This window comes from Notamacropus eugenii, chromosome 3 (genome assembly GCF_028372415.1).
Source record: "Notamacropus eugenii isolate mMacEug1 chromosome 3, mMacEug1.pri_v2, whole genome shotgun sequence".
NCBI lineage: Eukaryota > Metazoa > Chordata > Mammalia > Diprotodontia > Macropodidae > Notamacropus > Notamacropus eugenii.
The window spans coordinates 20544740-20560848 of NC_092874.1; the positions used below are offsets into that span (position 1 = coordinate 20544740).

Below are 16109 nucleotides of genomic sequence, written 5' to 3' on the forward strand. Positions count from 1 at the left end.
GCTTTGAAATTATGCTATACAAAGATCAGCTGAATGAATTGGACACATTCCAACTGGAGAAGATTAAAAGAACATAGTGGTCTTAGAATATCTGAAGGGATTCTATGCATATCAAAGTACAATTTAATTTATTCTTCTGGGCTGCAAAAAGCTGACTGGAGATTACTGGGCACAAATTTGCATCTGGAAATCTTCCTGCTAACATTTCTTACTGTCCAAGGAGAATGGCTCACCTTGGGAGGTGGTGCTTTCTTTCTCAGTGGAGGTCTTCAAGCCAAGACATGATGTCCACTTGTTGAGGGTGTTTCTGTTTAGAACTAGCTTAGACTTGATGGTCTCTGAGGTTCGGGGATCTGGGGACCTTTGTGCAAGTGGAAGAGGTATGTCCATCACCAGACGAGGTGTTGGGTCTCTCTGTGACACCACCAGATCTGCCCTCTGGGGTCTCCAGTGGGTGGATACCTCATTCTGCACTCCTTTGGTGCATCTCTGAGGAGTAACATTACCCATTGTTAGACCCTGACTGCAGGTACATTTGGAGACTGTGAATTCAACAATTTTACAGAGTAACCATGTTGGGGGTGTACTCTGTGGTCCAATGCTATGTCAAATTATTCTTTCATTCCAAAGAGCTCAAAGCACTTATAACATGTTCCAAATATAATGGCAGATAGGAAACCCAAAACATATCCCTTATCACAGTATCAGAGTGGCCAAAGGGAAGTAAGAACCCACATCCCTTAATGTGCTTGTAGATTCATTCATTCCATATTTATTAAGCAGTTATTATGTGCAAAGCACCATGTTAAGTGCTGGAGATCCAAAGGACAGAACAAGATGGTTGCTGCCCTTAAGTTGCTTAGATTCTCCCGAGCAAAGCGATCTATCCACAAATAGATTTGACATAAGACCTATACAAAGTACTCTCTAGAGGAGAGGAGACCCAGAGAAGGTTTCCTGTAGGAGATGGTCTCTGGACTGGGCCTTGGAGCATTCTAAGAGGTGGAGATGAGGAGAGAGGGCAGACCAGACAGAGACAGGAGCCAGAGTGGAGGGAAGCCAGATCACAGAGGTTTTACAGTCAAGTAAGAGAGAGGAGAGGAAGTAGATGTACCAGGTGCGCTCAGCATTCACCAGGAATAGGTAAAACTTATTCAAATGAAACAGAACAGGTGAAGAGGAGGGAGCAGGGTTGCATTATTTTATGAAGAAGACACACTCATAGGAGGAAGTCAGGGACCCAAAAAGGTGAAGGGAGAAGTACAGTATGAAGTGCTTAGGGAGATGGAGACAGCAACAAAGCAATTTTATCATTGTAGTATGTAGTAAACCACATGGAATTTAGTCAAGAAAGGGAGGAGTACCATAGGATGGTATCTAGCAGGAATAGATGGTTCAAACAAGGATATTTTTTTTTAGACTGAAGGAAGGACATGAGTGCATTTCTAAGCAGCAGGAAGAGTCAGGAGGTAGGAGGTGATTAAAGATTAGTGAGAGCGTGGGGATGATAGAAGGGCATTCCACTGGAAATGAAGGTGAGATGGAATCAAGGTGCATGTAGAAGGGTTTGCCTTGGCCAGGAGAAAGGCCAAGTGAGACAGGTGTGAAGGAAAAGATAATGGGGAAAGAATGCTGAATGCTTCGAGATGAGGAGAGAAGACGGAGTTTTCAGGAATACTTTTGCTTTTTTTTTTTTCCTTTTGGTAGCAAATGAGGTTTTGAACCAGCTCTTCCAAATTCAAGGTCAGGGCTCTTTCCCTACTGGACCACACTGCCTAGGAGCTAGAGCGCTGGCTTTGGAATTGGGAAAACTTGGATTTGTGCCTACCTCAGACATTTAGCAGCTGTGCAATCAGGAGCTCACCATTTTACTGTTTTCCCATCTGTTAAATGGGAATAATAATATTTGTAAGTCATTTTATGGGCTATTGTGAATATTAAATAAAGTAACATAGAGAAAGTACTTTTCTAGTTTTGAGACATAATAATAATAACAAAATCGATAAATGCTTTGAGGTCTACAAGCACTAATCCTCTCACCAAAGTCCTGGGAGCTAGGTGCTATGATTATTCTCGTATAAATGTAGTCTTGCCACATAGATTACCTATGGAAATGCAGGTAGCTATTTTTATTATTATCATGATTGCTATCTGGACATTTTACTTCCATAGAAGCCCTCACTTGCCTGTCCTGGGATCTCACGTTCTTTTGTTTGGAGCTCCGCCACCCACATAGATTGTAGCTCTTGTACTTGGTCTTCGCAACTTTGTGTGGCTAAAACATCCTCCAGCTTGTGGCCTTGCTGGTGAAGGGCCTAGCTGGCCTTGACAGATCTGGTCCTCCCAGGATGGACATTTCCTCTGAGATGCTTCAAAGGAGGGACGTCTTCTCCCCTGCGCCCTTCTTTCTCCACATACACATTTAAACACTCATAAGCTACATTTCCATTTTTGTCTTTCAGAACTGAGGACGGTCTTCTAGGATTATTCATCAGCAAGGGAACATCCAAGCCGTGACCTATGCCAGTGCCACCGCCCCCACCACCACCTTTGCCCCCACCGCCTCCCCCCATCGGGGCGCCTCCACCCCCTCCCCCTTTGGCATCTCCGGTAAGGCTTGATTTCCATCTTGGCTCCTTAGACAGTGAAAGCATCCTTGGATCTGGCTCAGCACTTTCCAGGGTTTCAGAAAGCTGCCAAGGACTTCTCTAGCTTTAGGCAACTCCCTTCAGGTAGCCAATCACTCTGTGGGTGTCTAGGTCAGGTTTAAAAGCCTTCAGCAGGGCTGCTTGTGGCAACCAATCCTGTTATTCCTCAGGCCCCTTCTGCTATCTCTCCCTGGCCTCCCTGAGTAATCTCTCCTTTGGCTCCTGCTGTGGGAAAACAGCTCCCTAAAGTGGACTCCCTAATGGACTCTGCCCGGCTTGTCCTTTCTGTTATCGCTTCCCCTTGTAAGGCTTGAGTAGGACTTGTGAGAGAGGCTGCAGAAAGTGCTTCTTTGGATTGGGGCATCTAATGATCTGGCAGGAGGTTTCCCCACACTAAGGCTTCAGCCTCCAGCTACTGCAGGCTGTCAGAAAAGAGAAATAGGGGCCTCTTAATGAAGCGGACTGGACTGCACTCCTGCCCAAGAAACCCTGAACTCCCCAGGATTAGTGCTGGTCAGCTCAACCTTCTTTCTTTCTTTCCTTCTTTCTTTCCTTTCTTTTTCTTTTTCTTTCTTTCTTTCTTCCTTTCTTTCTCTTCCTTCCTTCATTTCTCTCTCTTTCCTTCCCCTCCCTCCCTCCCTCTCTTCCTTCCTTCCTTTCTTTCTCCCTTCCTTTTTGTCTCTCTTTCTTTTTCCCTCCTTCCTTTCTTTCTTCTTCTCTTTCTTTCTTTTCCTTTCCTTACTTCTTTCTTTCCTCCCTCCCTCTGCAAACACTCATCCCATTGCTTGGACACATATCAGTTCACTGAGGAACACAGCAGAAGTTCCCTCTTTTGGCCACAGGACAGTGTGACTCAAAGTTTCCACATGTTGGAGGTGATTAGAGCCCAAAATAGAACCGAGTCTGTGATCCTGTACCTTGGAGGTCATCTAGGCCAAGCTGTTAGTCTTGAGGTCCAGAGAAGGGAAGATCCGACAGCTAAGAAGCAGAATTTGAACCCAGGGCCCTTTACTCCCAATTCTTCCCACTCTCCTCCCTGTCTCCTGCTGCGTCTGCTCGCAGGTCTCGATTCAGATTGAAGTTTGTAGGATCACATTCTTAGGGATCTGCTCCAACCCCTCAGTTTTACAGATAAGAAAAGGGCAGCACTGGAGGGGAGACAGTGACATACCCAAGGTCACACAGATAGGAAGGGGAAGCATCAGCTGTAGGAGAGGCAGCAAGTCAAGTTATGCATTTATTAAGCACCTTACTGTGCACCAGACATTGTACTAAGCACCAAAGATACAGAGAGAGATAAAAGCACTCCCTGCCCTCCAGAATCTCACAGTCCGGTGGGAGACACACAATATGCAAACAACTACATGCAAACGAGGTATATACAAGATAAATTGGAGACCATCTCAGAGTACCAGTCATAGATTTAAATCTGGAGAGGGTCTTGCATGTTATTTAGTCTAAACCCCAGAGGGGACTTCTAGACCAGAGGTGTCAGACACATCAAGCAGAAATCCCGTGCTAGTGGTTGCCCTTTTCCAATTTGCTTTATTCAGAGTGAGAAGTGGTCATCAGTTCCAGCCTCAGAGGAGCAGGCAGGGCTGTTCAGCCACGGTAGGGAATTCAGTACTTGAACTAATGGGGATCTTGCTGTAAAGAGGACTTGATGCCCAAGAGAAGTAAAGAGGTGGTAGGATGACTTCAGGTCCCCTGACCCAGATGAGCCACACGCTCAAGTCTTGAAAGAACCAGCATTCAGGAGTATTGAGCCACTCTCAAACGATCATGAGGTTATTGCCCCAGAAAAGGGGGAACATAACAGCTACTATTGTTATCAAGGGGCTGTCTTTTGGGAAACAGATTTGATCTATTTGGCTCCAGAGAGCAGAATTAGGAGCAATCAGGTGGAAGCTGCAGAAAAGCTAAACTGAGGCATGAGGTCAGGGAAAAAACTTCTGAGCTATTAGGACTGTCCAGAAGTGGGATGGCCTGTCATGGGGGAAGGGGCTGGTTCTGGGGCAAGGGGAGGGTATGTTAATAGAAGGAATTCCTTTAGGGGTAGGGATTCGATGAATGGCCACTGAGGTCCCATATTCTTCTCAGATTCTTCATCCCTATCTAGAGCAGTGTTCTTGAGCTCATTTTGTGTCACAGACCCCTTTCAAATTCTCGGGAGCCCTAGAGATACTGTCTCAGAATGTTTACATAAAATACATAGATTATGAAGGAAACCAGCTATGTCAGAATAGAGACATTTTTTAAAAGAAAAAAGTTCGTGGACCCCAGGTTAGGACTCCCTGACCTGGAGGTTAAGGACTATGCCTACTGTCACATAGCTAGGAAATGCCAGGAACAGAATCTGAACTCAAGGCGCCCTGATTTCAGGGCCAGGTGCCTTTCCTTTACATCACGCGCCCTCTCAAGGCTCTGTTCATGGGGTCCTCTCAAACAACAACAGGGGCTATCCTTCCTTGATCCTTCTGCTTACATCTTGAGCCCCTCCTGTGCTTCTGGCAGTGTGATTGGCTGTGGGGGACAAGACCTCAGTGCTCTGGCGCTTCCTCTTGGCATTGAGAAGATGCCAAGTATGCCTTCTCAGGGATAACCTGACTGCCATCTCCCCAGACCCTGTGGCCTGTATCCCCCGCCTTTCTCTTTCTTCTCAGGCGCTTCACTCCTATTCAGGAGGTGACAGGGGAGCTGAGCATAGATCTCTTGCAAGATCCGTAATGCCACTCTAGAACAGACCTCCAAACCTGCAGGGAGATGAGGTTGGAAGAGACCCCCAGGCAGTTAGCTCACCATTATTCAGCTGTTTTGGCTCCCCACTACCCTGAGGGAGCCCCTTTGTCTCTCTCTAGTGGGATAGCACTGAGGAGCTATGTTAACACATACTGACCTTGACCACGTGGGTTGCAGAAGCAGGTGAAGCTGTTGGTTCTGTATAGGAGAAGAGAGAGCGAAGGGTGGGGCCCTAGTTCCATGACTGTGTCTTATTTGGACAGAATCTTGTCTTTATTGGGAAACAGTGGGGCATACTGAAAAGAACCCTGGGCTGGGGGGAAGACCTCAGTTCTAGGCTTGGTTCTGACTCTTAACTAAATGTGTTGACTAAACAAATTGCTTAACCCCTCCGGGCCTCTCTTTCCTCCTCTGCAAAAAGGGGATAGTAATTCCTATTTTGTTGTGAGAGAAGTACTTTGTAAATTAAAAGGGATAAGATAATTATGGGCAGAATTTTTTTTTTTTAAAGCATCAAAGAAAAGTGTGGGGGAGAGGAGAAAATGGCTGAGGATACTGAATTTGGAATCCTCAGTCGTTTAGGCTGGAAGGGGTTTTCAGTCCCTTCCAATCTTCCTTGGCATTGCATTTTCTTCTTACCACAGTTCATTGCCAGCATCTGTCAGAAATAGCACAACTCTCTGTCAGAAGCTAACCAAGGTTCAACTGGAAAGAGCACAGAGCTAGGACTCAAGATCCCGAGTTCTAATCCTGCTTCTGACGTCAATGTGGCAGAGCCACTTCCACTGTTCTTTGTCTCAACCCATAAAACAAAGGGATTGGACTTCATGACCTCTAAGGTCCCCTTCAGCCCTGACCTTTTAGACAGGAAATTATTGCTTGTAGTCACCCCTCTTTGCTAAATGAAATGTATCTTGGAACATCAGTTTTAAAATGTGTGTGTGTGTGTGTGTGTGTGTGTAATAGCATTCTATATTATATAGCCATACATCTCTACATAATATAGATTACATCATATATATTATGGATATGTAGCATTCTATATTATATAGCCATATATCTCTGTCCATTCCATGAGCAGAGGAGAGGGTATACAAAGGACTGGGGGTGACACTCCATCTCTCACCCCCATTCCTTTGTCCACACTGTCCTCTGCTTATGAAATGCTCTCTCTCCTTATCTCCAGGCCTGTCAGACTCCCTAGTGCTCTTCAAGGTTCCACTCTAGTACCTTCAAGCACCCTCTCAATTTACTTGATATTTACTTGGTCTTGATTTTCAATGAATGAGCACGTACAATGGGGCTTTCCTTACATCTTCCAGGGGAGGGGCCTTGGCTTCTTTGGGCATGCCCCCTCTTTGTACATCTTGTGGCCCAAATCCATCCCTGATTTTTGGTCAAGGAGAAGGGCAGCAAACAGCCCTCATAGAACAGATCCAAGATCCTCTAGATCCTTAGGCACTGAGAGCACCGCTTTGGAGCCATGTGGTCAACATGGGAAGCCAACAGCATGGGAGCCAGGCATGGATGCCTGCCTGTTCTTGGCACTGTTGGGGGGGATAGTAGAAAGTCTACTGCTGGGAAAGATAGTCTCTTTATCAGAAGATTGGTGGGACCCATTTTCTCTTTCAGGGCACATTCTCCAAGTTGGGGAGGAAGAGAAAAGGACCTTTCCAGGACTTGCTGGCTCAGGGCTTTTATACAGGAGTGGGATTTTCTTTCTAAAATTAAGAGGGGCTGGACATTTTGCATAAATGTGTCTGGTTTAGAGAGTAGATAAAAAAAGTGACCAATGTGTATCTGGGCTCTCCCCTTGAAGTGAATGAGATGAGAGCAAAGACGCAGTCATGACCATTGACCATTTGGGTGCTTTTTAACTAAGAAAATGGAATCCTAGAAAAAAAAGTTAGACTGAGGAGTCAGAGCACCTGGGTTCAAGTCCATGATGTGCCAACTAATGCTGGTGTGAATGGAAACATAGCTTCACTTGTCTGAGACGTATGAAGGGTCAGACGAGATGAGCTCAGTCTCATATGGCTCTAGAATTGATCATCTCTGGGCCTCAGTTTCCTCATCTGTAAATTGAAGGGGTTGACCTAGATCCTCTCTAACAACCTTTACAGATCTAAATAATGATAAATGTTAGATGACAGCACTTCTATAACACTTTGAGATTTGCAAATATTATCGCTTTTGATCCTCACAACAACCTTGCTAGGTAAGTGCTATTATTATCCCCATTTTACAGATGAGGAAACAGATTTAGAGAGGTAATGTAATTTGCCCAGGGTAACATCACTAGTAAGTGATTGAGGCTGAGTGTGAACTCATGTCTTCCAGACTCCAGACCAAGCGCTCTAGCCACACAGCTGCCATTGTCACTGGAAGAGACAAACATGTACACCACGTCCCACCTCCAACAAACCTTCCTTTCTGTAGGTAGGATGCTTTGGAGAAAGTACTGTGTGGCATAGCCTGTCACACTGGAATGAAGAACCTACTGGTTTCCATCCCAGCTGGAGCAGGCAGGAGGGAATGGAGGAGAGAAGGCAGCATGGTGCGGTGGACAGAGGGTAGGGTTTGGAGTCTGGAGACCTGGGTCTGCTACTTGTCTCCTGTGTGACCTTAATCTCTGAGCCCTGTCGTCTCCATCTGTGAAATGGGCAGGTTGAGCTCAACAGTCTCCAAGGCTGCTTCCTGCTCTAAGTGGACAATCCTTTGAAAATACTCCCTTTGGTTTCTTTGCCTGTTCCTCTCTATCCTTTTCCCCCTTTCTGTCCCATTCTCGTCTTAGTAAAGGAGGAAACAGGACTGTGGAAAGGAGACAGGGGCTGACTGTTAGCTGACATAGCCTGCCCTGAATGAGAAAGGGCCAGTGATTGATGGAGAATAGGAAACCAGCAGTGAGAGCACCGGGGTCCTGCTTGCCTTTCCATTTTCTCATCTTGTCTTTCTCAGAACTGGCCTTTGTCTCTCCCCTTTATATGCCTTCTCAGCGAATGGGATGGAGTCTCCCTGAACACTCACCCATTTAGCAATGACTGATGACTGCCATTTGCATTGTGTGGTGTCTCCCATCAGTAAAGAACAGGGTCAGATTCGCTCAGTATCTCTGATGGGAGGGGATGGGGAAAACCAGGCGGAATTTCTATTTTCAGATCTCTTTAAATCAATTGAATTGGGAGTCTAATAACGCCGTCAGTCTGGATGCGAGGAGATCACAAGCTTCTTGAGGTCCAGGCCCTGACTGCTGTTTTCTTTGTATGTAGCTTTCCATGACATAGGCTGCTATACTGGGATCTCTGGATGACTCTCTGCTAACCCCATCATTAGCTGCACAGACAAAGCCTGAGTGTGGGGTTATCACTCACAGCTGGGAGGCTTGACTGACTGATAGGTTTATGTCATTCTCTAGTTGACCAAAAAAACATACTTTTGTGGCAGTTGATATTTATTGTTGCTGATATAATCTCAACTAGTTTTCTTTCCCCAAACTGGATTCTGTGGCTCTCAACAGTCCAGCATGTTGGACCAAGGCAATACTATGATTGACAGAGATAAATGTAGGCTATTAAACTTTTAAAAAATCAAATCCATAATTGCAAAAAGGGGGAAGGCTGTCGAGACAGCAGTTTTCTGAAAAGGATCTGGGTTTTAATGGACTGTAAGCTTGCTTTGAGTGTAATAGGGAAGCCAAGAAAGTGGGTGCAGTCTGAGGAGGCATTTGCTGAGGCAAAGTGCCCAAGATGAGGAAGGTGATGTCAGACCAAGGCTGGTGGGTTGTGCTCTGTGCTGGGCATCACATTTAAAGGTGGACATTGAAGGGCCTGGAAGTGCCAGGACTTAGGGGTGTTTAGTCTGGAGTGAAGAAGACTCGGAACCACAGAAGAGTTCAGTTCAAGCTTTTGAAGGAATGGAGGCTTGATTTGTCCTGCTTGGCCCCCAAAGGCGGCACGAGGAGCCACTGGGAAGGGGGAGTGATGGATACACAGATATCGAGAGTGGCAGAGTACATTTAGGGTAAAAGAGGGCGGTGCTTGGAGTCTGGAAGCCCTGAGTTCAAATGTGGCCTTAGACAGGCAAGTCACTTAACCTTTGTCTGCCTCAGTTTAGTCATATTTAAAATGAGGGTGACAGGAGTAGATGGAACAAAGTCAGGATATGCAAGCCCCCTGAAAGAGGCCTTACCTTATCAGTGCTTAGCAACAGAAGAATAGGAAACTCTCAGTGCGAGGGAGAGGTTTGGGATCCTTTCACTGTGCCGGCATATTCCTGAATGGGGCAGCTAGGTGGTACAGTGGATAGAGCATCAGTGCAGGAGTCAGGAGGACCTGAGTTCAGATCTCCTCTCAGATACTTGACACTCACTAGCTGTGTGACCTTGGGCAAGTCACTTAACCCCAATTGTCTCATCCTGGGTCATCTGCAGTCATCCTGATGAATATCTGGTCACAGGATTCAGATGGCTCTGGAGGAGAAGTGAGGCTGGTGACCTGCACAGCCCTCACTCACTCAAAACAAAGTCAAGTGCAAGTCATGTCATCATTTCTCTGATGGCATGGTCTTCTTCGGTAACGAAGGACAAGCACACATGTTCCTGAAGTGACCGATCACCATTCAGAAAAACCCAGAAAGATCTTTGGGAGACTTGCTGAGTGTGGTTCCAGCACTAGATTATCATATGGTAAAATCTTTGTTCACCACCAGTAACCTGCTAGTGAGCATTTTGTCCCCCTAGCACCATCAAAGAATGCATAATTAATAGAGAGGTAGGCTTCCCAGGGTCAAGGAAACATGAGGGATGCTAGACTGGTCTCTGGGATTTTTCCCACCATCTCCAGCATGTAGTGGTCTTGGTTTGGTATAGAAGACTTGTCAGTCTATGAAAGGCAGTCTGAAAAAGCTAGTGAGCCCTGAGGGATTTGTCGGGTCCTCTCGGTTCTGTTTGTTGTTGTAAAAGGAGAAAGTTTCTTGGAAAGAAGCTTAGTGGAATTAGGTCCTACTCCCTCTCGGCAGAGTTCATTTGCATGGAGGCTGGTGCCCTGGGAAAGTCTCAAGCGCTGTCACTCACATACAATCTTGGGACATTGTGAGGGCTTTGGTGAGAGTTGGTAGTGAGAGGTTGACGAGGGCTTTCCAGTCCCTGAGACACCTTGAAATGGACCTGTGTTCAAAGGATAGCTTGTGTTTGCTCCCTGACTTCATTTGGAAAACTTTTGCTCTCTCTTTTCTTTTCTGATTTTTCTCCCTCCCCCCAGCCCAGCAGTGAGCATCCCCCCTGTCTAGCTATCTTCCCCGAAAACACAGACCCGCCTTGAACGCACATTTCCTTGTTCTGTAATGAAGAGAGGTGTGTCTGGCCCTGTCACTCAGCCTCCAAAGGAAGCATTCTCAACAGCATTGAATGCGCTTCTTTTCTGATTGCTGTGAGGTGGGAGGAGATGTGGGCACAATAAGAGAGGGGCGTCCAGCGCTGGGCCTGCTCCTGGCAATTCCTTTCTATTCTGTTCCTATTGCCCGGGACTTGGCAGGAAAGCAGGAGCTGTCACTTAGGGAAGGTCTTTATGCTGTGTCCTGGGGGCTCGTGGGCTGGAGAGTGGGCAGGGGAGGGAGGGCCAGACCATGGCATCTAGATTCTGAGCCAGGAACAGGGTTAGAGGCTGTCTGGCCCAGCCCTCTCATTTTACAGAGAAGGAAACTGAGGCCCAGAGAGATTACATAGACCTGTCTGAGAAGGGGAGTGAGTGTGTGTGTGTGTGTGTGTGTGTGTGTGTGCACAAATGTGTAAGAGGACCTGAGCAGAGAGCCCAGAGCACACGTGCTACCTGAAAAATGCATTTGGTGAAGAATACTATGAATCTGTTTCTCCTTAAATGTCAGAAACTTCAGGCCCTGAGTTTTCAAAAGCTTTTTAAATGGTAGAGATAATAATTCCTAGGAAATGTGCGGTCAACCCCCCCTTATTTATGTAGAGATTTCCATAGACTTGAGGGACTCTGGATTTTTCTTCCCATCAGTGCCTCCCAGGTGCAGCCCCCTCCTGACCTCTTGACTGGACAATGGACACGGCCTCCTAGCCTCCCCAGTCTGTCCTTCTGAGAGGTTTCCAGTGCTCAGCAGTGACTTCCCATCACCTGCTGATCCAAGGCCCAAACTCCTCAACCTGCCCTTCACCGTCTCGAGGCAGCTTGACCTTGTGCCAGGAGATTTGAATTTGGAGCCAGGAGGATCTGAATTCAAATCTTAACCTCTGGCATTTTCAAGCTTAACCTCTTTGTGCCTCAGTTTTCTGATCTGTAACTAAGAATGATAACTACTAATAAATAATTAATTATGATAATTAAAATAAATAAATACTAAGTGCCATGGTTGGATAGACCACTGGACTTAGAACCAAGAAGACCTAAGTTCGGATCCTACCAGAGACACTTGTTCATTTTATGCCCCTAGGCAAATCAGTTAACCTTGTCTACCTCCAGTGTTCTCCACTGTAAATGAGGATAACACTAGCACCTACTTTACTGGGCTGTTGAAAGGATCAAATGAGATACGATATTATAATTATGTCATATTTTATGAAATTTTACATATATGTAACATAGATTATTATAACATATATCAGAATATGTTGTATTATTAATCTAACATGTTATTTTTGTTAATAATAATAATAATAATAGTATTATCATGCCCGTGTTGTAGATGAGAAAACTGAGGCTCAGAAAGGCTAATCACTTGCCCATGCTCAGGCAGGTTCTAGGTGGCAAAACAGTAAGGATCCAGCGGAATGGTACAGAAGGGACGGGCTGTGAAGACCAGCCTGGTGACCACTTCACAGATCTTTAGAAGCCCTGGCCTTTCAGGATCCCTTCCTCTTCCTCATCCTCCCCCCAGCTGACATCTCCAGGTTTAATTTACTAGAACACTCCAGAAGCTTCTCCTGTCAGAGCACAGGGGGAGAGACCAAACCAGGACAAGCATCTGGGCCTCCACCTTCTCACTGATTTTCTTTTTAAAAAACAAAATCAGGAGGCACCCCACCATCTTCCTTCCCTCACCACCTGAAGAGAGCCTTCAGCGAAAAACCTAGTCAGCAGCAAACTCCCCCAAGTCTTTTTTGTGGGGGATGGAGTCCAATAATGACACAAAAGAGATGAAGAGCCCCCATACTCAAGGGCAAGAGTGATGGTGTTCCCTGTGGTGTACCCTGAGAATGGGCCAAGTGGAAGCTGGAGTCCTGAGGGTGTTTTCACAGCATTGACTCCAGTTAAGAAGAAAATATGTGAACCATTTAGAAGGAGGCCTGTTTTCTCAGCTGCTGCTCACCTCTGACATATTTGAAGCAGTACGAATGTTGTACAGCTCTCTGGGGCTGGCCGAGAGCCCCCTGCCCTTTGAAGGGAAGGTCATGCCACAGTCAGACAGCTGAGGCTGTGAGTTCCAAGGCCCGAAATCAGGGAGAGGGAAATGTTAACCTGGCCTGGTGGCATTTCTGGTGAGACCAAGCAAGGCGTTAAAAGTTCACACGCTGTGTTTAGCATTCCTTCCTTGGATCTGGCCTTCTGGAAATATTGACACAGGGAGTGTTCATCCGGAGGCCAGGAGAGTAAGGTAGCTTTCAGGGTGAGGGACTGGACCTAGGACATCATTAGCACAAGGAACTCCCAGAATAGGAAAGCCCCTTTGGAGTCTTAATTACTTAGAGGGTGACTTACCCAAGGTCACCTAGCCTGCTTATGTCAGAGGTAAGAACCCCAAGCTGATGCAATAATTGTGTGTGGGTGTGAGGGGGTTGCTTTTCATACAATCTGTCTCTGATTTCTCCAAGGACTAGAGCAGCCCTGTTCTAACCCTGCTATCACACACAACTGAGGAATTGCCTTGACCTTGGGGGCTGAGGAGAGCATTAGACATAAATTTAGTACTACATTTATTTTTCTTGGAAAGTAAGACATTGTCCTGTTGTGGAGCCAGACTTGTCAAAGCCTCATGGTCCACTGTAGTGACTTCCTTCTTCTTGGCCAGTGTTCTGTGTCATCAGCCTAGGAGAACAAAGCCTGCTTATCCAAGATGAAAAGGCTGCATGGGTCTGGGTGACTGTAGTCAACCGTGCTTAGGGAGGCCTTTGGCCAAGCCTCACCACCCCCTTCCCCCCAGGAGATCAGCCTGCCTTCGGCAGTCTCTCTCTGAGCCTTCTCCTGGGCAAGGCTGCTCAGATAAGGGAGAACCTTACCTTCTCCCTATGCTCTCTCCTGCCCCACACCCCCCCCCCCCCCCCCCGCAATGACTTTTAGCATTCAATTATTTAACTCCACTCCCCTAAAAAGACTTAGGAAGTTTGCAGTTGACTAGGTTTCTGGCTGAAGGCTCTCTTCAGGTGGTGAGAAGAGGAAGATGGTGGGGTGCCTCCTGATTTTGTTTTTTAAAAAGAAAATCCCCAGAGCTTATGAAGACCCCACAGTGAGAGGGAGGAGGCCCAAACCTTAATGCTTGTCCCTATGTGGTCTCTCCCCCAGTGCTCTGACAGAAGAAGCTTCTGACTTCTGGAGAGTTCTAGATAATCAGACCTGAGATGGGGGTTAATAATTATTGAAGTGAGCTCAGTGAGCTCTTGCAATTACTCTTCTGAAATACATCCCTTTCTTAGCCAACTTCTTTAAGAGAAAGGGACTAATCATAGCACCAGGACTTTAACGGGGGCGGCAGAGTCTTTCTCTGGCTTCTTCCCCAGGCACCCCAGAAACCAGGTCTCAAGAGGGCTGTTTTCTTTGACAGTGACACTGGAGGACAGCAGATTTTCCCATGTTACTGGCTAATCAGTGTAATGACAAGGCAGGCTCATGTGCAGCTTTTGTCTGCTTCCTATTTAAAAGTGGGGGAATGGTTGGCATTGAGAAGGAGATCCCTCAGAGAGGGAAGGAGGGAGGGCCCTTGTGTAAAGTGAAAGGAATGGGAACTTTGGGGGAGGAATAACATAGAATGAGTCTATGGGGTTTTAATCCTTTGGTGGAACATGTTTGAAAGTCAGTTAACAACGAATTGCTACAAGCTGAAGGTCATTTGTCAGGCATTAGTTATAGATTAGAAAGGGTTGACCAGAAGGCCCAGCAGATCTTTAAAAGGGGAAGAGAGAAAATAGTGATGAATTTGGAATCCAAGGGACCTATGTTTAAGCCAGGTCCTGACTTTACCACCTCCATCACCTTGGGCAAATCGCTTCCTCTCTCAATGCCTCAGTTTCCTTATGAGTCAACAAGGTAACAACCACATACCTACATGAAAGGAAAATCTGCTGTCTGGCTCCATCGAGGTGCATGGAAAGAATGCACTCCCAATTTCTGATGGGCTGAAGAAAATTCAAACTGATCGAGTCCCCACTTGGTACCAGGATTGTGATAAGACTCAAAAGTAATGTATGTAAGCTCTTTGCAAACCTGAAAGCATTATAAAGTGTGCACACCACTTTGTATTCTTTATCTCGTTGTGCACCAAGCCTTCCCAGTGAGGCAGATCCTAAAGATATTGTATTGCTATTTGACAGATGAGGAAAAAGAATGTTGATATATATGATTTGGCTGACCAATTGCCATACAACTAGTCATTGTTCAAGGTAGGATTGGAACCCAAGTCTCACTAGCTTCAAGGCAAGCACCATCTCCACTAGGCAGCACCAGATCTCACTTCACTATTTTATCAGAGTTGTGAGATCTACTCCTGCTGTCCAAGTTTTTCTTTCTATAGGTGGGTTTCTTCAGGGTCATTCTAGAGCAAGATGTGTCTTAGAAGTATAAAGGTATATATTTGGACATGCATGTATTCATATATGTGTGTGTATATATGATGGATGGATGGGTGGATGGGTAGGTGGACTTCAGAGTTCAGTCTTCTCTTGTTTCTAGAAGTGAGAAATCAGTTTAATTCAGTAGGGTTTTACTGTGACTCTTCAGTGCCAGGCATTAGGGATACAGAGATGAAAAGTGAGAATGGTCCTGCCCTCAAGCAGATAAAGGAGTTTATGTTGCCTTTGGGGGGAGGGGGAGGATATATAATTTACCCAAGTAAGTGTATACATGATAATATGGAGTGAGCCCTAATAAATAGAGAGATTAGGAAAGGCTTCCCATAGGAGGCTTCCTCTGAATGAGTCTAGAGTGGAAATATGGAGGGGATATATTCCAGGCCTAGGAGACTATTTGTGCAAATAGTGGCAGGTGCCTTCCCCCTTCTACCTCCAGTAACTCTCCTTGAGGCATTGTATATCACTAAAGTCTTACGTTCCTCCCTCATGCCTAGTTCCCAATCACCAAAGGGAATCAATTACACAGGAAAGTCCCCAAGCCTTCAGCATTTGATGCACGGCAGCTTCCCCTGCATTTCCTCGGCAGAACAGTTTGGGGCCAAGGTTCCCCAGTGACCAGACCCTGGTTCCTCTGAGATAAGCCTAGTAATAAAATGATAGAGTTGGGAGAGCCAGTAAACTTTATACCTGTAAAGTACAGCCTGGCCCTTTCCTTCTGTACTTTGGCACAAAGTGTGTAAGGAGAGTTGGGGAAAAAGGAGCTCAGTGTTAGGGGATCAGCCTTCAGGGCCACCTCTACACTTGGCTCACTTCTGTCTCTCCTCCAGTCTGATGCCCAACCTTGGACTCATCCCTTAACTTCTGCCCCCCTCAGCTCCTCAGCTCTTTTCAACAATCACTTATTAAGCTCCTACTATGTGCTA

The 16109-nt window shown here is 46.1% G+C and overlaps 1 protein-coding gene across 6 annotated transcripts in view; it reads left to right on the forward strand.

Moving 5' to 3' along the window:
* Positions 1 to 16109, forward strand: part of WIPF3 (WAS/WASL interacting protein family member 3) — a 76526-nt gene that overhangs the window by 24562 nt on the left and 35855 nt on the right. For all 6 annotated transcript variants that reach the window (XM_072651040.1, XM_072651037.1, XM_072651036.1 and 3 more), the window contains one exon: positions 2463 to 2610. In XM_072651040.1, the coding sequence (XP_072507141.1) occupies positions 2521 to 2610 (90 nt within the window). In that variant the 5' untranslated portion in view covers positions 2463 to 2520. The remainder of the gene's footprint in view (positions 1 to 2462; positions 2611 to 16109) is intronic.